This window comes from Bubalus bubalis, chromosome 21 (assembly GCF_019923935.1).
Source record: "Bubalus bubalis isolate 160015118507 breed Murrah chromosome 21, NDDB_SH_1, whole genome shotgun sequence".
Classification (NCBI taxonomy): domain Eukaryota; kingdom Metazoa; phylum Chordata; class Mammalia; order Artiodactyla; family Bovidae; genus Bubalus; species Bubalus bubalis.
In genome coordinates this window covers 47,192,598-47,219,906 of record NC_059177.1, presented here as the reverse complement: position 1 = coordinate 47,219,906, position 27,309 = coordinate 47,192,598, and the positions used below count along the sequence as shown (strand labels likewise).

General features: G+C 42.9%; 1 protein-coding gene across 3 annotated transcripts in view; it reads left to right on the top strand.

Moving 5' to 3' along the window:
* CACNA1D (calcium voltage-gated channel subunit alpha1 D) overlaps positions 1–27,309 on the top strand; it is a 345,516-nt gene that overhangs the window by 198,566 nt on the left and 119,641 nt on the right. For 2 of the 3 annotated variants that reach the window (XM_044933775.2, XM_006053080.4), the window contains exon 8: positions 2,388–2,491. In XM_044933775.2, coding sequence (XP_044789710.2) covers positions 2,388–2,491 — 104 coding nt within the window. Of the gene's footprint in view, positions 1–1,731; positions 1,836–2,387; positions 2,492–27,309 lie in introns of all 3 variants that reach the window. The other variant, XM_006053081.4, reaches the window with a different exon arrangement.

The following is a 27,309-nucleotide window of genomic DNA, read 5'->3' as shown; positions in this document are numbered from 1 at the left end:
CACACTTTGCTGAGGTGTGAGAGGGCAGGGTCCCCTAGTGGGGACCCTGGACATGCACCCCCTTCCTCTCCGTGAGCGAGCACACTCTCCCCGGTTGTGGGCGCCCCTCTTGCCCCAGCAAAGGGGAAGCAGGCCCAGAGAAGGGTCTGCGGAAGGCCCTGATTCCAGGCTGGGCTCTAGTTACTACGCCAGGCAGCCTGTTTCTTCTCCTGCACATCTAGGTTATTAAATAAGTTTAGTGGTGTAGTTGCTTTGGAAGAATTACCCTCGGCCTTCCTGCTGAAATTAGTTTATCCAACTTAATGAGATCAACAATTGCAGCCACGGCCCTGCCTCATTCATTACTCTAATTGCCGATATAAGATGTGCAGACTGATAGCAGTTCCAGTAAGCACATCAATTTTCATGTGGCCAAACAGGTGTTTCATAAGAGCTTTAATGCCCTCTCCGTAGACTTCAGCAACAGATGTTAGGTAATTTTTTTTTTTTAATGTCTCTTTTTCTGTTTGGTTTCTGCTTGAGGCAAACAGTGAAATGCATGAGTTTCATTCTGTAAAGCTAAAAACCTAGCGCCAGATAATGTAAAGAAAGCCCATGCTTAACGGCCTGAGGACTTGACCTCGGAAGCCAGAACCATGAATCAGCCCAGGCCATATACTGTTCTGTTAGCGGGGATTCCAGCAGAGTCAGGCCTGGGGTCATTCATTCAGTCTTCTCACTGGTGCTTCACACCTTTCTTGGAGAAGGCTTTGCCCAATTTAACACTGACCTGTGCTGTTAGAAAGTTGCATCCAGCCGTGAACCCTGAAGCACCTGTTTGCTCCAGCACAAAAGTTGCTCATGAGCTGGTCTCGCCGGGAATGTGTGTTCAGGGGGCCACGTCTGACTGTGCTGCTTCACTTGGCACAGAAGTAGGGACACCATGTTCCTTTGAAAGAACTCACAGCTGGAGCCACCTGTCTCAGGGCAGATGATGTAGGTTCAAGCTAGATTTGAGCGATGAGGGCTTTTTAAATTTCTCCTTACTGGCAAGCAGTGGGGTCCTTCTGTGGGTGCAGTTGAGAAAAAAAAGTCTCATTCCCCAAAGCACCCCTGAATATGTCGGCTAGTTGACTTCTGAATACTTTGCTTCTTTGCATTAATTTAGCTGTGCTTGCACTGACTGATAGCAGATAATCCAGATTTAAAGTGGCTTAGGTTTCCTGGGATAGATTGGCTTCCAATATACCCGAAATCCAATAACTGGAAAGTTATTATTTTAGGGTTTTTTTAAAAAAAGAATTTATAGAGTCAAATGCTACAAATTTGACTCTATAGCTAAGACTTTTCCACCATCACAAATTTTGAAAGCAAGAATACTACCAACAATTTGGGCAGAGTAGAAAATAGTTTCTAGCTAAGCACTAGTTTTGTCTTCTACCAAGATCTCTGAAAATCCCTTACCAAGGCAATTTCTTGTAAGAGAGAGCCAAATTCCAGCTGATTGCCCTAGCAGTAGCCAGAGTTTGCTATTACTTGCCCTGAAAGTTTTGATGACTCGTGTGTGTTTGTGTGTGTGTGTGTGTGTGTGTGTGTGGAATATATAATGAATGTGCATTGGCTACTGTTGTCCGATTTGAAGCTAAGTAAATGTTTAATTAAATGTATGGAATGCTGTCTCTAATGTAACCCTCTCTCCTTATTAGATTCTCTTATTAACCTACTCCTATAAGACCATCTTATTTCTTGCAGATGAATGATGCTATGGGATTTGAATTGCCCTGGGTGTATTTTGTCAGTCTCGTCATCTTTGGGTCATTTTTCGTACTAAATCTTGTACTTGGTGTATTGAGCGGGTAAGCTACACCTCTTTCATCTTGAAAGCAGAGTCCTGAGGACAGTTGCCAAGACCACACAGGCTTGCTAGATGGGGGCCGCCGGGTGGGTGCCAAGCGTTTTATGTGTCCTCCAAGATGCTTTCTTTTCTGCTGAGGCTTCCCAAACCAAGATGTTTCTGGAACCTCACCAGCCTTTGTGAAAGAAAGCTATAGGATAATTATTGACCAGAGATTAATCAGCGTTGTCACTTGGGGTTTAAATCATTGGCATTGCTTGCCCATTTGTCCCAAAAGGAGATACATCTATAATTGCTTTATTGGTCTGGATCCAAATATAATGCAGATTAATTGGTACCAAACAGTAGCTAAATGACTTTCGGTAGGCCCCATTTGGGGATTTCCGCAGCAGAACCTGCCCTTATTGAAAGAACAAAACTGGAAGGCCCTTGTCGGGATCCCATCCTTGGAGTACCAGTCCTCAGTCAAAGCCCTAGTGGTCCAGCAGCAGTTCCTGGGGCTCTGCTCTTTGGCAAATGGATAACTGATAACTAATCTCCTTACATTTTACAGGTAAATGATGCGATAGGATGGGAATGGCCATGGGTGTATTTTGTTAGTCTCATCATCCTTGGCTCATTTTTCGTCCTTAACCTGGTTCTTGGTGTCCTTAGTGGGTAAGCAGTTGGATCCGTGTCCCACATTCTGCTGCTGCCATGTGTCAGGCAGCTCCCTACGGCTTTCTCTGCATGCGTGTGGACTCTGATGTCCCCCCTGTGTGTTGCTTTGGGACTGAACTGTAATTCTCAATGCTCGTATCTGTCTGTGAGATTCTGTGTTTCTGATGCTTGCCAAACTATTAATTGAATGAAACCATTTCCCTGAAGCTACTCACATTTATATGCTAGTGTGTAGGAGTGGATTAAAAGTGACTAAAAGGATGCCCAGCCTTGGTCTCCCCCCAGCAAACGGCCTTTGTCTTTTGTGGTTTTCTTCCCATTAGTATTAGTACATAGCCTGGCCCTTTAAAGTTACTTGCAGTGTATCATGATTATTTCTAGTGGTGTTTCAGATTTCATGGTAAAGGAGAAATAAGCCTAGATTAGCACAGAAATACTGGACAGTTTAAAAATCTCACATCCTTCCCATGGGGATCATTTATTAGCTTGGTTTTCTGCTGCTGTCACTGTGAGAATATTTCCTTGAATTCGTTTTTAATCTTACCTCACAGAATCTGTCTTTAATGCAGAGAAATAATCAGCTTTTGCACCTAAATTTCCTCCGGCCTTATCATTGTCCATGCCCCTCAGTCATCATTTTTGAAATTTCACTTTGTTGGCCTCCTCGGCTCTGTGGATTGACGGGGGTTCAGTGGAGACTGGGACCAGAGTGGGGCTCTGTCTTTTCTGTGGTTGCCATCCTAGAGCCCTCCTGGGCAGCCTAGCATCTTCCCCACCACACAGACACCCCACACAAGGGGGTACCCCAGAGAAGGGAGTGGGGCCTCCCCAGGCTCTCAGTGCCAGCTTATTGCCGTTGCCAGGGCCTGGGAGGGTGACCGGGGCTCATGGGTGCCCGTTTCCCCTGAGGAGCCCCTGTCACTCCCGAGCTCAGACATCCTCTGGAGATACTGCTGATAGACTTGATTCCCAGTGAGTTTATCTACTCCTCACTCACTCTATCTCTGTCTTGCTGAGAGCTGGTATCTCAGGGGAAGTGATATCTTCATGTAATGCCGAGTCAGTGGAGAGACCTTTATCTCACTTTTCTAAACACTGCCTTTTCCAGAGCAGAAAGCGAGCTGGTTACCCATCTCTGCTTCCTCTCCTCATCTTCCCTCTCAGCTACCCTGCCTGTTTTCAGGGACAAGCATTTAGAATTCTCCTTGACCGAGTGTGGTCGCTTTCACACCATGGATGCGCACTGTCCTGTGAAGCCCCATCTAGAGGTGAGCCAGGAGCCCATGCCTTACAGTGAGGGGAAAGGGGGCTCTGGGCCTGAGCCCTGGGTGTGACAGCTGACCCTCTGCCCCAACCCGGGCCGAAGATTCTTTCTCTGGATAAATGGCTCTTCAAGCCTAAAGTTCTTTCACGTCACTCTTTAAAAGTGCCTTCTTCCTAATGACCCTCTGTGGCCTTAGGTCAGTGTCAGGATGGTGAGGGTGGAATTTATCCCTGGAGAAACAGCATCGTGTTGATTTTATTACAGGAACAGCCCATACAAGGTTAACAGCAATTCTGTTGTGAATTCCTTGGCGCCCTGTGTCTCCTAAACCCAACTAAACTGAGGCCATGGAAACGACTAATTTTAACAGTGCCAGTGACATGCCTTATCTCTGAGCTTCCCAGAGCAGGAACATCACCCCGGCAGGATGGGGCAGACTTAAAAAGGGAAAAGGGGGAAAAGCCGGGAGGGACCCCTTATTATAATGCTGGATGCTAAATATGCACCCTGTGGGGGTACCCACAGCTGGAGGATAAAGACACACACACCATGATGGAACAGCCAGTTTGCTGAAATATATTTTGGGGAAAGTAATAAGTAACTTTAAAATATTTTTAAATCAGAACAAAACTAGATCCCTTATGAAGGAGAATGCAAATGACATTTGAATTCTTAAAATAAAACCCAAGAATTCCCAGCAATATTCAGTCAGTTCCACGACGTGCCCCAGCTCCCCCGGGGCTGCAGCTGACCCTGCCTGGACGTGCGAGGCCACTTGGGTAGGAGATGTCCAGCAGTGCTCTGGCTAAAGGAGGAACCACGTCCGCAGAGCAGTCTTCCAGCGTGTTCGCAAATTTGGTCGCTTTTCCTGAGTTCTTGCTGCATGTCTGGCTCTGGGCCAGGGGCCAGGGTGCCAAGATATCTAAGACACAGATGGGGGCCTTGTGCTCAGACAGTCATTGTCTGGGGTGGAATTGTCATTGGGCAGTGCAGGATGGCCAAGCTAAAGTAGGGGCAGGGACAAAGAAGCTGCGAAAGCAGTATGTCTATGAGCTGGATGTTGAAAGATGATAAGGTGTCTGTGGGGGTGGCGGTGGAGTGGGCTAGGGGTGGAGAAACCAGAGAACAGGCTGCTCCCACTTTTCCTAACAGTTACTTGGGCTTCTCTGCCTGGGTACTCCTCCTTGACTTTCCCCTAAAGCAACAAAAAATCAAAATCAGTCATTTGTATTTATTTTCTTGTTTCAGAGAAATGAAATAAAAAAATCTTTTTAGTTTCAATCTTAGGGTTCTTCCCAACTTTTTTAGGGAACATTGGAGGAAATACAAAATCAGAAGGGCATACATGTTCAAAAGGAGATGGCTTATGTTGCATAGCCCCTTAGGGACCATTGGACCACCACAAATGTAATTCCAAAAGCCCTGAATTAAAAGGCTCTCCTGTTTTAGACCATACTGCTGCTTTCTAATGAAGGGTCGTTATAAGATGCTGTGTGTCTTTAAGTCAACCATTTGGAAATATTTGTTGCTCTTCCTTGGCTCCTCCTCTTTTTCCATGTGGCCATGCCATCCTATTGAATCCTTAAACTGATTTTAATCTGTGCACTTGATTTGGTATTGGTACATTTTTGAAGCATTGTTAAGACTGATGCTTTGAAATATCTCTGGTTTTACAGCATACTGTTTTTCTCAAGGTGAGTATGAGGTTCATGAACTGTATGCTCTGCATAGCCAAGCATGATCCTGGATGAAGACATTCTTGCCCCACCCCGCCCCAACCCAGGTACTTGTGCTGTGTGGGAGGAGCTGAGAAAGTCAGTAACTAGAGTTCTGATTTCATACTAAGTTGTTATCAAGGAGATGGTCCCATTATGACCAAGTGTTAGAAAGAATGTCTCAATTAAGTCTACAGTTCAGCTGGCTCTTCTCATGGTGGCTTTGATGATTTTTTCACTTTTAAAATTGCTCACTTAACTCTTGTCCCCTTTGGGGTTTTTTCCTGTAGGTAGGTAAGATGAGAACACGGTGGTGTTTCAGCACTTTTTGTCTTTAGAGTCACTGCCAGATTCCAAGGGGGGATGGTGGTCATGGGCAGTGGGCTCACATCTTCACCTGCAAGGACTACCTGATGCCAGGTGCACCTGCGGTAAGGTAGAGGGCCCTCTGAGCCCCTGTGGTGTGGGCCAGACCCCCAAAAAGGGGCTGGTGGATGAGAAGTGAATTAGAAGACCTGAGATCTGGTCACGTGCTAAATAACTCTGGGACTTCACTTAGGAGTCCCGAACCTACATCTCTTGGCCCCTCAAAGGGGGATGATGCTGCTGTGCCATCCCCACCACCACACACAGAATAGGTGGCTTTAGGTCGGCTCATGAATGTAAAAGTGCTTTGAAAAAGAGATACTGCAAAGAATTTTACTCATTGAATGTATCTTTCTCTTACCTCTGTGGACCTCCTCCCGATCCCCTCCTTGGGTGAAGTGGGAACAGCTAAGAGGCTATTTGGAAAATATCTGAAGTGTACCATTTTCTGAGTTTCCCAGGAAGAGACCAGCAGAAATAGGCTTTGTATGCACATTAATACTGTACTCAGTGCCCCCATGATCAGGCCATGGAGGTTCTTTGTCATCTATAAAGTGTGGTGCAGCTCTCAATCGTGATTGAAGTTCTGACAGTGATTTATTTTTGCACAAGTAGGGAGGCATGACATTTCTGTAACATGGTTAAACACTGGCTTTAGAGTCAGATAATCAAGACTTAACTCTCTGCTCTACCTTTTACCAGCTATGAGATTTGGTGAAATGGTTTACCTATTTGAGCTTTACCTTGCTTGTCTGTAAAATGATGTTAATAATATTAACTGTGGGGAGTTGCGAGAGGATTCAGTGAGCTGAAGAGTGTAGAGAGCTTCGTTACTTTGATGGTGATGGCTTGAGTAAGAGTATATAAAATGAGATTTGATGCAAGAAAAATCTAATCAACTCAATTCTTTTAATTTTTTTTCCCTTGTGACCAGGCCTATAGGTAGGGTTTAATTTGCATGACTGTTCTACTCAGGATGTTAATAAACTAAGTATTCTCTACTTAGTTTAGAGTAGAGAATTTGCTTTTAGAGGATCTAATGTCCAAAAATGCTCTTAGAGACGCAGGGAGGTAAAATGAAAATACTTAGAAGTTGGTAAATTATGAAGTCCTTGCTAAGCAAAGATTTCATTTGCCTTTGTTTCTGTTTTCTGCCAAAGATAGACTAAGGACCCACGGTGCCTAGACTGGTTTTGATGTCTATTAGATGGATTTCTCCTGAGAAGTTTAGATAATCTCTGATATTTATATAGTAGCAGTCAGATCCCTGGCACTTAGCAATGGCCAGGAAGAGATTAGATAAAAGACCCTTAAGAGATTAGTGTAATATAACCCAGACTTTGATGCATCTGTTCTCTGTCGGCCTTTGAAGTCAGGCCCCATATGCCATTTTTCATAGTAAATCCAAAGGGCAATTTTAGGATCCTATGCTGTGAATATTTTTCTGTTCAGTTGTTTTGAACACTGTTGTCTTGGTGCCTGGATATTCCCTGCCATAAAATGGAGTTTAAAAACTCCATTCTCTTTTCTTGTATAAATTCAGTATCATTATGTGAAGGTTCTTTAATTATGTGCCAAACTATGGCCAATACGGAGAAGGCGATGGCACCCACCCTGGTACTCCTGCCTGGAAAATCCCATGGATGGAGGAGCCTGGTAGGCTGCAGTCCATGGGGTCGCGAAGAGTCGGACACCACTGTCGGACACGGCTGAGCTACTTCGCTTTCACTTTTCACTTTCATGCATTGGAGAAGGAAATGGCAACCCACTCCAGTGTTCTTGCCTGGAGAATCCCAGGGACGGGGGAGCCTGGTGGGCTGCCGTCTATGGGGTCACACAGAGTCGGACACGACTGAAGTGACTTAGCAGCAGCAGCATGACCAATATTGGGACAGACCTCTGCCCTAGTCTTTTAAAAAATATGTATTTGTTTGTGACTGCGCTGGGTCTTTGTTGCTGGGCTCGGGCTCTCTAGCTGTGGCGATGGGGCTGCTCTCCGCCTGCAGTGTGTAGGCTGCTCATCACGTGGCTTCTTTGTTGGGGGCTCTGGGCACGTGGCCTTGGTAGTTGCGGCGCACGGACTTAGTTGCCCCTAGGCATTTGGGGTTCAGACCAGGGATTGAACCATATCCCCTCCATTGGCAGGCAGATTCTTAACCACTGGATTGCCAGGGAAGTCCCTCTAGTCACTTTTTTAGAGGAAAAAGATGATTAATGAATTTCATCTCCTAATCCTTAGACTTTACTCATATTTGTCCAAAACATTATATTTCTCTTCAGTCCATTTGGTTTCTCTTTAATCCACATTAATTGGGGGAAGAGGATGCTTGGTGGTTGGTTGAAAGTGTTGGGATTAAAAAAACCTAGGCAGAGATTCATGCATGGCTTCTCTACTTGTGTAACTGCTGGTATAGAGGGAGTGGAAGGGGGTGGCATGGCAAGTGGGGGTGACTGTACTGTATTAGAATTTTACAAAATAGGCTCGGGTTTGGGGGGCATCTTAATTTGCACCCTAGTCTGTTAAATTCACACCATTATGAACCATGGTCAGAGATTGCCTCTAGTTCCCTCCCCTTGAATGTTGGCTCAGAGGGAAAAACATACCAGGTATATTGTGGAGACATACCCTCTGGGAATAGGCATTTGTATAAATTATTTATGACTGGGATTAGAATTTACTCTCATTCAATGTTTTACCAGCATCTGCTGACAAAAAATGAACAACAGAATTTCTTCCTGTACATAAACAGATCTGCATCTTAGAAGAGTAGTTGAATTGCTTGTGACATTGAAAGGGGTATTGTTAGGTAATGGGATAACCAGGCTATCAGCATGATTGGTTACCACTACATTACAGAATAAAATTGTATTGAGTTAATGAGTTAATTCCATATCTTGACAACAGGCAGAGAAAACACACAGAGGTCTAGTTCAAAAACAAGGGGACAGTGGAGGGTTCTTTGTAGATAGTTCTTACAATTAAAAAAAAAGTTTTCCTGTGTGTAATTAGTGATGATCAGGCTGCCAGACACAGACACTCTTAATGATCACTTGTAGCAGAATATTTCCCCACAGTTAACTGGATGTATCTTCGGTTTGACTTGACTCATAGATGAAAGAGTTGTCCACACAGTTGGAGGTCTCTCTTCTTGAACTTGGAAGTAGTGTTGTGAGTGGGGTTGAAAGCTGAGGGAGAGATCTATGGTCCTTTAGTAACTTCACATGTTTTGGTTTTGGTAGAACAAGAAATTAAGCCCTGCTTCAGCTCTAGGTGGAAGAATGCTAAATTTCCTTTTTCTAATAAAGAACTGTGCTAAACATTTTTATAGACTTTTAAGCACTGAGCTTTCTTGTTGCAGAGTTAAGATGCTGTCAGGGGTAGCTGACAGCTGGATACCAGTGCTGTGGGTACTGTGATACCTGAAGTGAATAGGCTGAAAGCTACACCTGACATTAACAAGTGAGTGGTAACCTCTCTGCCACTGGCTGGCAGCGACTATTTCCATAGAAATGGCTGTTGGGATCAGTGGAAACGAGGTAAGTGAAAGTTTTCCCTGATCCCTGTTTCCATCAAGCTGATGTCGGTTTCCCTGGCAACAGCAGTGGACAGCAGCCAGGCACAGCAGCAGATTGAGGAGAGCTCTCTCACTTGTCAGCTGTGGCTATCATGTATTCCTAACCCAATCCTTTTTTATAAGATGTAGCAAAACACCTCTGAGGGCCCAGGAGGCCTCTCTGGCCACACGTGCCCTCCCAAGCACCCATCTTGCCAATGGAGAGCTCTTTACTTAGCAGAATTCATCACTGAGCTTTCGTGCAGAGGCTCAGTTCTTCATAAAGCCACTGGCACCTTAGCAGTTGAAATTAAAGCCATAATTTTCCTGTGTTCCCTATTCAGTTGGCGGCATTAACAATTGTTCTTATTTCTGCAGTGAAGGGTTGTTTATGAATTTAATAATTTGACTTCTGTGAGGAACATATTGATTGCCCTAAGGTGCTACTGTCAAGCTTATGTCAGTTTTTTTTTCTTTTTCCTTCCTTGTAATATTCTTTTATAGGCTGGTAAAATTGCTTACAGAAATCAAATCTTGGTATAGCAGAACAGCTTAGGATAGCAAGACCCATACGTCTGTGGTACTGGGAGCTCTTCTTTATTCAAGTTCGGCAGTTGTCCTAATAAATAAAATGTTCCTGGAACATTTTATTTTAAACATTTTTTTTTTGTTTTTTTTTTTTAAATTGATTTTTATTAGAGTATAGTTGCTTGACAATGTTATATTGGTTTCTGTTGTACAGCACAGTGACTTAGCTATACGTATACATATATTCCCTCTTTTTTAGATTTCCTTCCCACTTAAGCCAACACAGAGCACCAAGTAGAGTTCCCTGAGCTATGCAGTAGGTTCTCATTAGTTGTCTATTTTATACATAGTAATGTATATATGTCAATCCCAGTCCCCCAGTTCACGCCACCTTCCCATCCCTCCTTGGTTTCCATAAGTTTGTCCACATCTGTGTCTCTATTTCTGTTTTGGAAATAAGTTCACCTGTACTGTTTTCCTAGATTCTACGCAGAAGCGATATTATATTTAGGCAGGTGTGGGCACCCAAGGTAAATACATCACCTCCTGTATGAGGCAGTGTTCTCAGGTGCCACGGGGCAGAACTGTTGTCACTGCCAGGGTGTGTAAAGTGAGTGTGTGTGCAGAGAGGCGCAGAATAAGGTGTTGGGCACTACCTTATTTTAAACCCTTAAAGGTGTTATTAATATTTTAAAAGTATTTTCTGTGGCATATTCCTTGGTGGGTCCAGTGGTTAGGACTCCCCACTTCCACTGCAGGGGATCTGGGTTCGATCCCTGGCCGGGGAAGTAGGACCCTATAAGCCATGCGGCACAGCACCCCCCAAAAAACAAAATATTTTCTCTGAATCAAAATAAAACTGCAAGATTCAGAGCTACATCTCTGAGAATCAAATGAAGATACAGATCCACAGCATTATGAGAATTTAGATGGACTGTGTAAAAGAACACTAAAAAAAAAAAAAAGTAAAAGAGTACCGGAAAAATGGTAAATTTCCTGACTTGGGGGGGCTTTCTGAGTGACTTTGTCCCCAACAGTCTGGACAAGGGCAAATATGCTTGGTTGGGAGGCAGTATTTAGGGCTAACCCTGTACCACCTGATAAAGAGTTCAGTGTGACAGACTAATAAGAAGCAGACGATCTTGCTAAATATTCTTCTCTCTCTTAGACTTATTAAGAAAAAAATGAGTTCATCATTCATTCATTGAATGTTTTCATGTGCCTACACAGTGATAGATGTATTTGCCAAGTACCTTTGCAGGCTCTGGGATTTGAGTGGTGAGGCAAAACAGAGTCTTATCTTCATGAAGCTTGTATCTAATGAAGGGGAGGAAAAATTGCAAAATTTTATAAATCCTTTAAAGGAAAAGTCCATGATGCTGTGAGAGTGTTTAACAGGGAGAACAAATGTTTAGGGGAAGCATCCTGAAGAAAGGGAAGGATGAAGGAATAGCCATCATATCCAGGCAAGATGGGAAAGACACTCAGAGAGGGTATTACAGTCAAAGGAAAAATCCCATCAGAGGCCCGACAGTAGGAATAAGTAGAGGGTATTAGAGAAACTGAAGAAAGCCAGGGTGGGCACCCAGGGGCTGGGAAAAGAAGGTGGAAAACAAAGAGACTGATCAGCAGAGCCCAGATCACAAGGGTCCTTCGAGACCATGTCACAGATTCTGGTCATTAGCTGAAGGATAAAGGAACCCACTGATAAACTTTCAGCTCAAAGTGATGTGATTTCTATCTGTGTTTAATGAAAATTACTCTGTGTTCTGATATCATCAACTTACTTTAAAATGCTTCAACAAATATAATGAATAGAGGCATAGATAGATAGGAGATTAAAATAAAGTGTAACAAATGTTCATTGTGGAAACTAGGTGGTAGGCATGTATATGTTCACTGTGTAAGTCTTCCTACGTTTATGAACATGTGAAAATTTTCCTTAATGTTGGAAACATTCAGCATATAAAAATTACTCTGGCTGCAGTAGTATGAATGGACTATATAGATGCAAGACTAGATGAGGGGAGAGCAATTCAAGACTATTGTAATCCTCTTCCAGTCACAGTATAGTAACAGTGCCAGAATGGACCTTTTACTAGAAACAACTGTAAAACTGGCCAAAATACACGAAGCATTTTTTCCCCAGAAGATAGAAATAGGCAGCACAGGATTATGTCCCTTAAGAGAAGGGAAATGCATGAAGTAAGTGCCACAATTGCCTTGGCTTTCTGCCCGGAGATGCTTTTAGAATTGTGGCTCAGGGAGGCAGAGCCCAGGAGACGACCACGGTCTATTTGCTTAAGAGGCAAAAAGCAGAGTTTGAACTGCCAAGATAGCTGGAATTTTCAGGGCAGGCTACTGGAGAGCAGTAGGCAGAGCAGGGACTCAGGATATCTGAAAAGGAGTCTCTGAAATCTTTGACCATATACTAAGCTGCTGTGTGCCAATTGGACCTACTGAAGTGTGACAGAGAGCAGCTACTACAAAGCTGTGAGCTGCTGGAAGTCTCGGTGTTGGACACCAGAGGGATTCTGATCAGCTAGACTAGATTGAACTTGATGAATACATTGGACATTCAAGTGAAACCTCAGAAACACCAGGCATTAGGGCTGGGGTTACCTTACCCCTGGAGTAAAAGCCACTCTAGACCTGCCCCAGTGAATCTTACAGACAAGCTTCAGGAGGATCAGGACAAGTGGCCAACTAAACACCTGCCAAAACAAGTCGACACCCATTAAAGGAAGACCCCAAAACTCAGACATTTCCCAAGTGTTCCCCCAAATCATTAAAAGTTATGGGCCATGAAAAGAAGCAGGAAAACATTATAATCAAGATGGGGTGGGGCCATCAATACAAACAAATTGAGAGATGACAGATAAGGCAGAGAAGGAATGAAGAACGTGGGACGAACGAAAAACCAATAGCAAAATTAAGTAGAGAAATCAGTAAATACGCCAACACAGATAAAAAATTTATAGTTCCATTTTGATAATTGAAGAACATGGAGATGAAAAAAACTAAACATAGATAACATCTGAACACTACCAATGAAACTGACCTTAATTGGTACTTACATCCAGTAACAGCAGAAAACACATTCTGTTCAGGGGCACCAAGATAGGCTACGTCTGCGCTGTTTAAAAAAAGTGCTCAAAAGATTAAAATCTTGAAAAGTATGTTTTTTTCTAACAGCAATTGATTAAAAATATAAACTAGTAATAGTAGCTATTTAGAATTCTCTCTAGAATTCTTTAGATTCTTGATAATGAAATAAAACATCTCAAATAACTTATAATTTAAAGAAAAATATTACAGTGAAAATAAGGGATGTTTTAAAGTGAATGATCCATGTGCACTTGAGAAGAAGGTGTATTCTTCTGCATTTGGATGGAATGTCCTGAAGATATCAACGAGATCCATCTCATCTAATATATCACTTAAGACTTGTGTTTCCTTATCAATTTTCTGTTTTGATGATATGTCCATTGGTGTGAGTGGGGTGTTAAAGTCTGTTATTACTGCGTTACTGTCAATTTCTCCTTTTATGTCTGTTAGTGTTTGTCTTATGTATTGAGGTGCTCGTATATTGGGTTCATAGATATTTACAATTGTTATGTCTTCCTCTTGGACTGATCCCTTGATCATTATGTAGTGTCCTTCGTTATCTCTCGTAATCTTCTTTATTTTAAGGTCTATTTCATTCTGGCACACATATCCGGAATCTAGAAAAATGGTTCTGAAGAATTTATTTGCAGGGCAGCAATGGAGAAACAGACAGAACAGACTTGTGGACATGGGGAGAGGGGAGGAGAGGGTGAGATGCATGGAGAGAGTAACATGAAACTGACATCACCATGTGTAAAGTAGACAGCCAATGGGAATTTGCTGTATGGCTCAGGAAACTCAAACAGGGGCTCTGTGTCAACCTAGAGGAGTGGGATGGGGAGGCAGATGGGAGGGAGGTTCAAAAGGGAGGGGATATATGTATACCTATGGCTGATTCATGTTGAGGTTTGACAGAAACAGCAAAATTCTGTAAAGCAATTATTCTTCAATAAAAAAATAAAAAATGATAATGAAAATACAGCAAATCAAAATGTGCATTATCCATCTAAAGCAGTGCTTAGAAATTTATAGCTCTAAATGCCTTTCAATTCAATGGTCTATATTCCCATCTAAGAATCTAGAAAAGGAAAGCAAATTAAATCCAAGGAAAGTAAAAGAGAAATGAGAGAAGTCAGTAAAACAGAAAACTCAAGTAATGGGTAAAGTTAACAAAGATAAGAGTGGACTCTTCGAAAAGCTTGATAAAATTAATAAATCTTTAGCAAGATTAATTAAAAAAATCAATCAGTATCAGAAATGATGGAGGGGATGTCAACACAAATACTATAGACATTAAAATAATGAGAGACTAGGATAAACAGTTTTATGACAGTAAATTCAATAATTTAGGAGCAATGGACATATTCCTTGAAAAACACAGCTTATCAAACTAACTCAAAGAGAAAGAAAAAAACTGAAGGGCCCTGTATTTGCTTTTCAAATGGAATTCTGAATCACAGACCTTCTCTCAAAACCAGAGGCCTGGATAATGTCGAGTGAACTCTGTCAAACAACTTACAAGAAAAGAATAACATTCCATTCCTAGAAAAACTTTTAGAATGTATAGGAGGGGACATTCTCTAACTCATTTTTATGAGGCCAGAATAACTTCAATACCAAACACAAAAGACATAAGAAAAGAACAATATCCTTCATTAATACAGATGTAAAATTCTCAAATATTAACAAATTGAATCTAGCAATAATTAAAAGAATAATACCTCATGATCAAATGAAGTTTATGTTAGAAACACAGATCAGTTCATCATTGGAAAATCAAGCGGTATAATTTACTGTATTGACAGAATGAAGGAGAAAAATCATATGATCATCTCAATAAATGCAGAAAATGCCGCCGACAATATTCTATAACCGTTCATGATAAAAACTCTCAGCAAACTAGGAATATAAGGCAACTTCCTCAACCTGAATAAGATTGTCTACAGAAAACACAGAAACTATAACTGACACCATACTTAATGGTGAAAGGCCGAATGCTTTCTTGTAAGATTAGGAACAAAGTAGTCTCTCGTCTCTCACCTCTTTTGCTCAGCTTTACCAGTAGGTCAGTACAGTAAGGCAAGTAGAGGATATAAAAGAAAGACTAGAAAGAAAGTAAAAAGTATTTCTCTTCACAGAAAATATGATTATCTATTTAGAAGTTCCCAAGAAACTGCCTGAAAACCTATTAGAATTAATAAGTGGCTATAACAAGGTCTCAGGGTATAAAGTCAGAGTACAAAAGTCAGTCTTATTCCCATATACAAGCTCCAATAATGTAAAAAATGAACTTTGAGAAAATAAGATTTTCAATAGCATTAACACATTTAAAAATACTTAGGAGTAAGGGTAAGAGAAGTTATGGAAGACCTCTACACTGAAGACTACAAAATACTGACTGGTCAAATTAAAGATGATCTAAGTAAATGATAATGGCCCATGATCATGAATTGGAAGATTCAGTAGTGTTAAGATGTTGAATTTATCATGCAGTCATCAGATGTATCTATTTATTCAGTGATGTCCCATTCATAAATACTAATGGCCTTTTTTAAAAAAAGAAATTGATGATTCTAGTATTTATATATTATTGTGAAGGACCTATAATAACTAAAACAATCTTGACAAAGAACAAAGCTGAAAGACTTATACAACCTGATTTCAAGACTTCCATAAAGCTGTAGTAAATACACTGTCATTTTGGCATGAGATAGATATATAGAACAATTGAATGGAATATAAAATCCAGAAATATGTATATATGGTCAGTTGTTTTTTGACAAAAATGTTAAATAATTCAGTGGAGAAAGGATAATTTTTTTCAGCGAAATGCTGGAAAAACTAGGAATCTGTTAAAAAAAAGAACATTGACACTTAACACAAGCACTAACTTGAAATGGATCATCAGTTCAGTTCAGACACTTCAGTTCAGTAGCTCAGTCATGTCCAACTCTTTGCGACCCCATGAATCGCAGCATGCCAGGCCTCCCTGTCCATCACCAACTCCTGGAGTTCACTCAGACTCAAGTCCATCGAGTCAGTGATGCCATCCAGCCATCTCATCCTCTGTCATCCCCTTCTCCTCCTGCTCCCAATCCCTCCCAGCATCAGAGTCTTTTCCAATGAGTCAGCTCTTTGCATGAGGTGGCCAAAGTACTGGAGTTTCAGCTTTAGCATCATTCCTTCCAAAGAAATCCCAGGGCTGATCTTCAGAATGGACTGGTTGGATCTCCTTGCAGTCCAAGGGACTCTCAAGAGTCTTCTCCAACACCACAGTTCAAAAGCATCAATTCTTCGGCGCTCAGCTTTCTTCACAGTCCAACTCTCACATCCATACATGACTACTGGAAAAACCATAGCCTTGACTAAATGGACCTTTGTTGGTAAAGTAATGTCTCTGCTTTTGAATATGCTATCTAGGTTGGTCATAACTTTCCTTCCAAGGAGTAAGCGTCTTTTAATTTCCTGGCTGCAGTCACCATCTGCAGTGATTTTGGAGCCCCCCAAAATAAAGTCTGACACTGTTTCCACTGTTTCCCATCTATTTTCCATGAAGTGATAGGACCAGATGCCATGATCTTCGTTTTCTGAATGTTGACTTTTAAGCCAACTTTTTCATCTCCACTTTCACCTTCATCAAGAGGCTTTGTAGTTCCTCTTCACTTTCTGCCATAAGGGTGGTGTCATCTGCATATCTGAGGTTATTGATATTTCTCCCGGCTATCTTGATTCCAGTTTGTGCTTCTTCCAGCCCAGCGTTTCTCATGATGTACTCTGCATAGAAGTTAAATAAGCAGGGTGACAATATACAGCCTTGACGTACTCCTTTTCCTATTTGGAACCAGTCTGTTGTTCCATGTCCAGTTCTAACTGTTGCTTCCTGACCTGCATATAGGTTTCTCAAGAGGCAGGTCAGGTGGTCTGGTATTCCCATCTCTTTCAGAATTTTCCACAGTTTATTGTGATCCACACAGTCAAAGGTTTTGGCATAGTCAATAAAGCAGAAATAGATGTTTTTCTGGAACTCTCTTGCTTTTTCAATGATCCAGCGGATGTTGGCAATTTGATCTCTGGTTCCTCTGCCTTTTCTAAAACCAGCTTGAACATCTGGAAGTTCACGGTTCACATATTGCTGAAGCCTGGCTTGGAGAATTTTGAGCATTACTTTACTAGCATGTGAGATGAGTGCAATTGTGTGGTAGTTTGAGCATTCTTTGGCATTGCCTTTCTTTGGGATTGGAATGAAAACTGACCTTTTCCAGTCTTGTGGCCGCTGCCGATTGAATGCAGCACTTTCACAGCATCATCTTTCAGGATTTGAAATAGCTCAACTGGAATTACATCACCTCCACTAGCTTTGTTCGTAGTGATGCTTTCTAAGGCCCACTTGACTTCACATTCCAGGATGTCTGGCTCTAGGTGAGTGATCACACCATCGTGATTATCTTGGTCTTGAAGATCTTTTTTGTACAGTTCTTCTGTGTATTCTTGCCACCTCTTCTTAATATCTTCTGCTTCTGTTAGGTCCATACCATTTGTGTCCTTTATTGAGCCCATCTTTGCATGAAATGTTCCCTTGGTATTTCTTATTTTTCTTGAAGAGATCTCTAGTCTTTCCCATTCTATTGTTTTCCTCTATTTCTTTGCATTGATTGATGAGGAAGGGTTTCTTATCTCTTCTTGCTATTTTTTGGAACTCTGCATTCAGATGCTTATATCTTTCCTTTTCTCCTTTGCTTTTCGCTTCTCTTCTTTTCACAGCTATTTCTAAGGCCTCCCCAGACAGTACTTAGTTGTGTCCAATTCTTTGCAACCCCATGGACTGCAGCACGCCAGGCTTCCCTGTCCATTGCCAATTCCCAGAGCTTACTCAAACTCATGTATATCGAGTCAGTGATGCCATCCAAGCATCTCATCCTCTGTCGTCCCCTTCTCTTCCTGTCTTCGGTCTTTCCCAGCATCAGGATCTTTTCCAGTGAGTCAATTCTTCACATCAGGTGGCCAAAGTATTGGAGCTTCAGCTTCAGCATCAGTCCTTCGAATGAATATTCAGGACTGATTTTCTTTAGGATGGACTGGTTGGATCTCCTTGCAGTCCAAGGGACTCTCAAGAGTGTTCTCCAACACCACAATTCAAAAGCATCAATTCTTCAACACTCAGATCTAACTAAAAAGCTAAAATATAAATATTTTCTAAAAATATCTCTGCATTTCATAAATAAGAAATTGGAAAGAAAAGCATGCAATAGGAGAAAATATGTACAACACATATATCTGACAAAGAGTTTGTATAGAGAACATACAAGAACTCTTAACAAATGATAAGATAACCCAATTGAAATTGGCAAAAGACTTGAACAGATTCTTTGCAAAAAAAAAAAATATATATATATATATACACACACACACACACACACACACACACACAAATAGCCAATGTACATATAAAGATGTTTAATATTATTAGTCATCTGGGAAATGAAGGCTAAAAATGCGGTGAAATTCTACTACATATATCAGCTTCCCTGGTGGCTCAGCAGTAAAGAATCTGCCTGCAATGCAGGAGACACGGGTTCTGTCCCTGGGTTGGAAAGATTCCCTGGAGAAGGAAATGTCAACTGACTCCAGTATTTTTGCCAGGAAAATCCCATGGACAGAGAAGCTTGGCAGGCTACAGCACATAGTGTCACAGAGTCGGACATGACTGAGCATGCCTCTACTACATATATAGAAGAGTTAAAAATAAAAGAGAAAAACAGTATCAAGTGTTGGCAATGGTATAGAGCAACTGATAATGCTCACGCATTTCTCATAGAAACATGAAATGGTACAACCACTTCAGAAAAGCTTGTCAAAGTTCTCCTAAAATTAAACAGATATAACTCAGCAGCTCCTTTCTAGTTGTTTACTGAAAAGAAATGAAAGCCTTCTGTCCACAAAATAACTTGTATGCCAGCATTCATCGAGCATTGTTTTTAGTAACTTAAAATCGGAAAAAAAACCAAAGGTCTATCAGTAGGTAGCATAAAAGAGGAAATTGTGGTATATTTAGATTTTGGAATACTGTTCAGTAGCAGTAAAAAGGATTGCAGTACTATTACAGTATTATCATCAAAAACATATTGATAAGGAAAAGAGGCCAGTTGTAAAATAACATGATGAAGTTCTGGAATAGGCAAAATTAATCTATAATACAGAAATTAAATCATTTTCTAGAGTGGGAGGAGGATGAGTTGATGGGGAAAGGCAATGAGAGAACTTTCTGAGAGGTGTTGTAAATGTTTATATCTTGATTGTGGTGGTGTTTACATGCTGTCAACATTAGCCAAGCCATAAACTTAAATTGTGTGCATTTTATTGTTCGTGACTTGCATCTTGATAAAATTGATTTGAAAACACCATTAAAATAGAATTAAAAGTCTTCTGCTTCTGGTCAAGATGGAGTAACAGTTACCAGATTTACCCTCCCACCTGAAACAACAAAATCAAACCCCAAAACAGACAATATATGTAAAACAATGGTTTTTAAAGACACTGGATATCAGGCAATGAAGGATAGTGATCCCCGAGAATCATGAAAAAAACTCAATGAGCTTCATGATTGTCCCAGTTTACTGGCTTAAGAGAATCCCTGGGCCACAGCAGAAGAGCAGGAAGCCCAGGCAGAGCCCTGTGGTCTCCCTGGGTTTAGAAGATGAAGCAAAGAGTCTGCAAATACTATGGTGGCTGAAGAACCCAGGACAGAGTTCTGCAGAGGAGAGAATTTCACAGAGAATTCCAGATGTTCCCCCTTAAGTATGCAGAACGTGTGTGTGTGTGAGGAAGCTGGGGAAAGAAATTGGAATGGATTAGAAAGGATGGTGTTCAGTGCTCGCATAGGGCCAGGAATATTGCCTGTTCTCACCAGCCATACTGGAAAAACTCACAATTCACAGGACACAGAGTAGAATACTCAGAAAGGATTTGCCTCAGCGATGGAATTGCTAGCCCTAGATTTAGTAGTGTTCAGACTGACCTGACAGATTGTTAAAGCAAGACCTGAAATGATCAATCAGTGTGGTCCAACTTACGTACCCCAGAACAAAGCGCTGGAGCATGTGTAGAAATACAAAAATATCTAGCATCCAACAAGGTAAAATGTCTGGGATCAAGTTACAAGGCATGCAAAGAAGCAGATAACTGTGACCCATAATTAGAAGATCTAATCAATCAGTTGAAAAGGATCCAGAACTCACGCAGATGTTAGAATTAGCAGAAAAGGACATGAAAAAGAGTCATTAATAACAGTATTCCACATGTCCAAAATGTTAATCAGAGACACGGAGGATGAACAAATAGCCTAAAAAAAAAAAATCAAGATCCTAAGAATAAATCTAATGAAGGATGTACCAGATCACTTCTACAGAAAGCTTTGCTGAAGGTAATTAAAGAAAACCTCAAAAAATGGGAGGATTGGAAAACTTACTTTCTTAGACTGTCAGAAAACAGGTAGGATTAAGAAGAGGAGGTTTTTTGGTAATGAGAAGAAAGGAAGAGAATGTGGGGCAAATACCCGTTTGTTTGGTCTTAGGAAGCTGGGGGTATTTCACCTTAGTTCCTGGTGTTTCTGAAGCAGGAGGCAGGGTTGAAGCAGAGGCAGGGGGTAGGTGGCAGAGTCATGTCTGGAGAGTAGAAAAGGCTCAAGAGAGTGGTTGCAGGGCGTTGGGGAGTGAGTGGACCAGAGAACTGAGGTAGATGTTTGGTAGCATTGGGGTCTTGTTTGAAGCCGGTGATGATGAATCTATACCGATGCCGGTCTATCCCATTGTATGACTTTCTGTAGCCATGTTTGACTGCTCTTACCTAGGTATGGAGAAAGGGAGTGTTTGAGCTCTTCTGGGGCGAGGGTTTTTCTCTCTGTGTATGATCAAAGGATGCAAGAAAGTTTAGTATACCAGTAAGAACATCACTGAATGCATCGCTGATGGATTGTAAAGTCTAAGGTAGATTAGGATGGGAGGGGAGGCCTAAGAGATTGAGAGAAAAAGGGAGGTGCTCAGTGGACTGGATGGGAATAAATCCCAGGTGGCTCTTTGGGCACCAACCAATTGGCACCAACCAATTCAGGAGCCACAGGAGATGCGGGTTCGATCCCTGGGTTGGGAAGATTCCCCTGGAGCAGGAAATGGCAACCCACTCAAGTCTTCTTGCCAGGATAATCCCATGGACAGAGGAGCCTGGCGGGCTGCAGTCCATGGGTTCACAAAGAGCCAGCAGTGACTGAAGTGACTGAGCACGCCCACAGTAGACTGGACATTCCAAAGAGGTTAGTATTGTTTCCAGTGGGAGTAGTGAGACAGGTCAGCTTGTCTGAGAGAAGGTTGTGGTTAGAGAACAGAAAGCTTGAATTCATGGTTAGGACTGGTAAGACTTGGGGATTGATAATAATGGAGGTTAATATGTCAAGGGATTAAAAAGCCAGGGCTTGATGGGGTAACCAAGGGCTACTGGAGTCCCCTAGGAAGATGGCAGTAGTTGGGATGGGGAGGAAGCCTGGGATCTGGGAGCCTGAGACTTCAGTCCAGGGGGCAAGTAGAAGATACACAGAGAAAGGGGAGAAGGCCACATATCCTACGGTGCTGTCCTCAGAGGAGCAGGACTTCTTGTTTGTTTGGCTTTTGCAGCAGGATAACCAAGTATTTTTCTAGATGTGAAGAGGAACAGAAAAGCAAGAAGGCCATAAACTCCACCTTGAGACCCCAAGGGAGGTAGGGTCTGGAAAGGGCTAGATGGGAAGCAAAGTGGTAAGCTTGAGGGTGACCCAGGTTTCCATCAAAGCAAGGAGAAGGAAGAGGGTCCCTTTGAGATGGTTGAGGGTACAGGAGAATGTGCCCTCTGGAGTAGCAGTTCCAGGGGCGGGGCACCGGGAAGGGTTGATGAGTGAGAGGAAGCTGAGCCAGTGATGGGGAAGTTCAGAGGATATCGGGGATGACAATGCACTGGCGGATGGGGATTGTCCCTCCAACATGTCCCTTGTGCTTTGCCAGGCGACTGCTGGCATCAGCAGAGGCTTAGTGGTGGTGAGGGTTTCCTGTGGGAGAGCATCCTTGGCCAATGGAGATTACTTGATCTGGGACGGTGGTCTAGGCTCACCTGGCCTGAGATGTGTACTAGAAGCTTCAGTCTCTGCAGGGACAGCCCAAGGGTGTTGGTAGGTCCAGCGGGTGTGCCCACAGCTGAGGGCTGTGCAGTGCTGTGCCTGGGGCTTCTGAGTGCGGCCGCACCTGCAGTGCCTCCTTTGGCCCAGGGGATTCCTGGTTGCTGTGATAATTGGTTTCCACATGTTGCAGTGGAAAGAACTTAAGTTCAGAGCTCAGAGCCTTGGCCCTTGTCCTGGTGCCTTGTTTCCTGGTGATGTGCCTTTGCTCAGTATGTTTCACTTCTGCAAGCCAGGGTCTTCTCACCTCCGAAAGTCAGTGGCCCCATTTTGCCATGTCGTTTTTCTTACAGTGCTGTTCTGAGAGCCAAGGAGGGAAATGGATGGGAAGGGACCTCGTGAACTGTAAAGACCTTTACAAATGTGAGGTGTGCTCAGTATTGGCTAGCTCAGAGGCTGTTCTGTGTGAGTTTGAAAAGACTTCTTATTTATATTTGCAGTCTGAACATTCACTTGCAAGCTCTTGTCTCCAGGGCCTCACGTCTTTCTAGGACTTGGAGTGGCACTTGAAGCTCTAACCTAATTTCTCTAAGTCTGATTGTCATAGAGTTTGTTTTGGATTCAGGGATCAAATATTAATCCACCCAGAACTAGATCATTCCCTTGAAATTCTGCTTTAAAATAAATCTTGGTTTAAGTTATCTGCTGGCACCTTCATAGCATCCAAGAGTTTGGGGCTTTTCGGCTGCTGAATCTGGACACCTTTCGCTGCGTCTGAAGGACTCTAATCCAGTGGCTGATGGCGCACTGCCTGCCCAGGTGCGCTGTCCCCGGAAGCCCGCCTGTCTTCAATCGTATGCTGTTCCTTACAGACAGGCTTGCGGAGGCATGGGGAGGAACTCCAGGGCACTCCAGGCATGGATCCCAGCATCTGCGCCCTGTCCCCTCCAGCTCTCAGTCCAGGGTACTTTGGCACCATCTGTACTGACCAGTGTGCCTGGGGAGACAGTGGAGGCCTCACAGGTCGGAGAGGGCTCCCTGAGATGCCATGCTCAGATGGCGCATCGGAGCAAAGGCTAGCCAAAGATGGAGAAGCTCTATACAGTCAGCAAAAACAAGACTGGGAGCTAACTGTGGCTCAGATCATGAACTCCTTATTGAGAAATTCAGACTTAAATTGAAGAAAGTGGGGAAAACCACTAGACCATTCAGCTATGACCTAAATCAAATCCCTTATGATTATACAGTGGAAGTGAGAAATAGATTTAAGGGACTGGATCTGATAGAGTGCCTGATGAACTATGGACAGAGGTTTGTGACATTGTACAGGAGACAGGGATCAAGACCATCCTCAAGAAAAGGAAATGCAAAAAAGCAAAATGGCTGTCTGAGGAGGCCTTACAAATAGCTGTGAAAAGGAAGTGAAAAGCAAAGGAGAAAAGGAAAGATATACCCATTTGAATGCAGAGTTCCAAAGAATAGCAAGGAGAGACAAGAAAGCCTTCCTCACTGATCAATGCAAAGGAATAGAGGAAAACAATAGAATGGGAAAGACTAGAGATGTCGTCAAGAAAATTAGAGATACCAAGGGAACATTTCATGCAAAGATGAGCTCAATAAAAGATAGAAATGGTATGGACCTAACAGAAGCAGAAGATATTAAGAAGAGGTGGCAAGAATACACAGAAGAACTGTACAAAAAAGATCTTCAAGACCCAGATAACCACTTTGGTGTGATCACTCACCTAGAGCCAGACATCCTGGAATGTGAAGTCAAGTGGGCTTTAGGAAGCCTCACTATGAACAAAGCTAGTGGAGGTGATGGAATTCCAGTTGAGCTATTTCAAATCCTGGAAGATGATACTGTGAAAGTGCTGCACTCAATATGCCAGCAAATTTGGAAAACTCAGCAGTGGCCACAGGACTGGAAAAGGTCAGTTTTCATTCCAATCCCAAAGAAAGGCAATGCCAAAGAATGCTCAAACTACCACACAATTGCACTCATCTCACACGCTAGTAAAGTAATGCTCAAAATTCTCCAAGCCAGGCTTCAGCAGTACGTGAACTGTGAACTTCCTGATGTTCAAGCTGGTTTTAGAAAAGGCAGAGGAACCGGAGATCAAACTGCCAACATCTGATGGATCATCAAAAAAGCAAGAGAGTTCCAGAAAAACATCTATTTCTGCTTTATTGACTATGCCAAAGCCTCTGACTGTGTGGATCACAATAAACTGTGGAAAATTCTTCAAGAAATGGGAATACCAGGCCACCTGACCTGCCTCTTGAGAAACCTATATGCAGGTCAGGAAGCAACAGTTAGAACTGGACATGGAACAACAGACTGGTTCCAAATAGGAAAAGGAGTACTGCATATTGTCACCCTGCTTATTTAACTTCTATGCAGAGTACATCATGAGAAACTCTGGGCTGTAAGAAGCACAAACTGGAATCAAGATAGCCGGGAAAAATATCAATAACCTCAGATATGCAGATGACACCACCCTTATGGCAGAAAGTGAAGAAGAATTAAAGAGCCTCTTGATGAACGTGAAAGAGGAAGGTGAAAAAGTTGGCTTAAAACTCAACATTCAGAAAACTAAGATCATGGCATCCGGTCCCATCACTTCATGGCAAATAGATGGGGAAACAGTGTCAGACTTTATTTTGGGGGGCTCCAAAATCACTATAGATGGTGATTGCAGCCATGAAATTAAGAGACGATTACTCCTTGGAAGAAAAGTTATGAAGAACCTAGACAGCATATTAAAAAGCAGAGATATTTGTCAACAAAGGTCTGTCTAGTCAAGGCTATGGTATTTCCATTAGTCATGTATGGATGTGAAAGTTGGACTATAAAGAAAGTTGAGCGCTGAAGAATTGATGCTTTTGAACTGTGGTGTTGGAGAAGACTCTTGAGAGTCCCTTGGACTGCAAGGAGATCCAACCAGTCCATCCTAAAGGAGATAAGTCCTGGGTGTTCATTGGAAGGACTGATGTTGAAGCTGAAACTCCCAATACTTTGGCCACCTGATGCGAAGAGCTGACTCATTTGAGAAGACCCTGATGCTGGGAAAGATTGAAGGCAGGAGGAGAAGGGGACAACAGAGGATGAGATGGCTGGATGGCATCACTGAGTCATTGGCATGGGTTTGGGTGAACTTCTGGAGTTGGTGATGGACAGGGAGGCCTGGAGTGCTGCAGTTCATTGGGTTGTGAAGAGTCAGACACGACTGAGCAACTGAACTGACTAAACGATGTCAAGAAAGAAGGACGCATCCCTGATCCTGGAAGTGGTGAGGGAGCAGGACCTAGGGCAGAACGTGCTTCCGAGGCCAGTGAGTTGGCCAGTGGGGCTGCCGGGCGCTCTGTGCTGGCTGGGAATGGAGGGCAGAAGAGCCGATGGGTAGCTAGGGGTGCCCAGTGAAGGAGTCAGGGTTTTGTTTTTAATTCGTGGGAGCTGTTGAAGTGTTTGAGCAGTAAGATGATGAGGTGGGCTGGCCCTGGAAGGCCAAGTGCCTCTCTGGGTGGAGTGGAATGAGGAGAGCTCTGAGGCTGGGGGCTGTGGCAGGGGCGTGGGGTCGGGGAGGAGGTGAGAAGTTGGGAGTCCAGGACACCACATGGAAGATGGTTGTGGGTCAGTGTCTCTCAGATGAAGAGAGATCTGTGGCTTTGTCAACTCTGGAGTATGGATCATGTGAGAGATTTTTTTCTTTATTTCTTCTTATTGTTGTCACTATATCAGTTCTATACACATCTGTGCCTAACACTGGGCTAGGTGCTTTATATAGTTGATTTCATTCAGTCTTCTCAAGGACTTAAGTACAGTGTTTTTTGCCTTCATTTTATAGGTGAGGGAAGCAAAGCTCGGAGAGGGTTTGTTTTTCTTCCACAGCTGGTAAGGAAGGAATTCCGAGGAAGCTGGGGCTGAGATCTGAATCGGCTTGACTCCAGAGCCCAGGCTGCTTTCTCATCACTGGAGGCTCTTTCTGTGTGTGGTGAGGGGTGCCCTTCCGGGATCCCATCTAGCAGACTGGCTCTGTGCTGGTACGTCCCAAGGTGTTCCTTTCCTCATGCCCTTCCAGTTTCTGTCTCTTGCCCCAAATTAATTTCTCAAAGTTAAGGGGAATTGGGGAATATGGAGACTTCAGAGAAACTGGTTTGTTCTTCCTCTTAAAACTGCTGTGAACAAATTCCATTCTAGCTCAAGAAGTCTTTGGGATCCTGTTACTGGGGGAGGCAATCTCTGAGTCCTGAAGTCACCCCAGTAATAGGATGCTTTCCCCTTGTTCTCAAGTAAGTCCGATGGTTCAGAAAGGGTGCTTCGCCCATCCTGCCGTTCAGGATGGGAGGAAAGGGGCCTCATCTCCTTTAGTGCCTCTCTCCAGGTGGTCTGCCTTTGATGTGAGTGGGACCTGGACTGGAGTTCCTACCGGGATTGCTTTGAGGACGTCCCAGCTGGTGGGCTCAGTTCCAGCTTCTTCCTGGGGCTCATTCCTCGGCAGATCCCCCAGCTGCCCTTTGCATAGGTGGTACAGCCCTCTGTCCTCCACAGGCTCTTTAGCCAGGCCCTTAGCAGCAGACTCTTTTGATGCAGAAGCAAGACAGGCCCTGGGCTTGCTGGTCTCTTCCCATGTGATGATTTTTGAAGGACTTTGCCACCCTCCCAAATCATACTTCTGGTACATGTTTTTCTCACTTTTTTTTTTAAACCAAAATCTGACAAGTCTAACAAGGTGTGCTTCTCAGTGACTTCTTAAGGAGCAGTATTTGAAGCCATCATGAGAAGATGTGATGTTGTCAGGGCTCCCTTGATTGATGCATTTCACAGGGAGAAGATGATGTCAGGCAAGAGGCCTGTGTTTTTGAAGAACACCTCTTAAAGCATGTTTTTTTATGGAAACAAGCTGAAACAAGAAGTCTGTGACTTTTAGTTTGCAGCCCTCGTGGATTCTTATCATTTGGGGAAATGTCTTTGGTAGCCATGGAAGCTGACTCTTCAAAGAAATAACAGCTCTTCTGTCCTCAGACAGGGGAATGTGGTGAAAGGAATGTATTTCATTCTGAGATACTTTATTCCCATGGATGACCTCTTAAACTTGTTTGGGACTCTGGTTGGCTCAGTTTTTTGGTACTTTGTTTGTGAC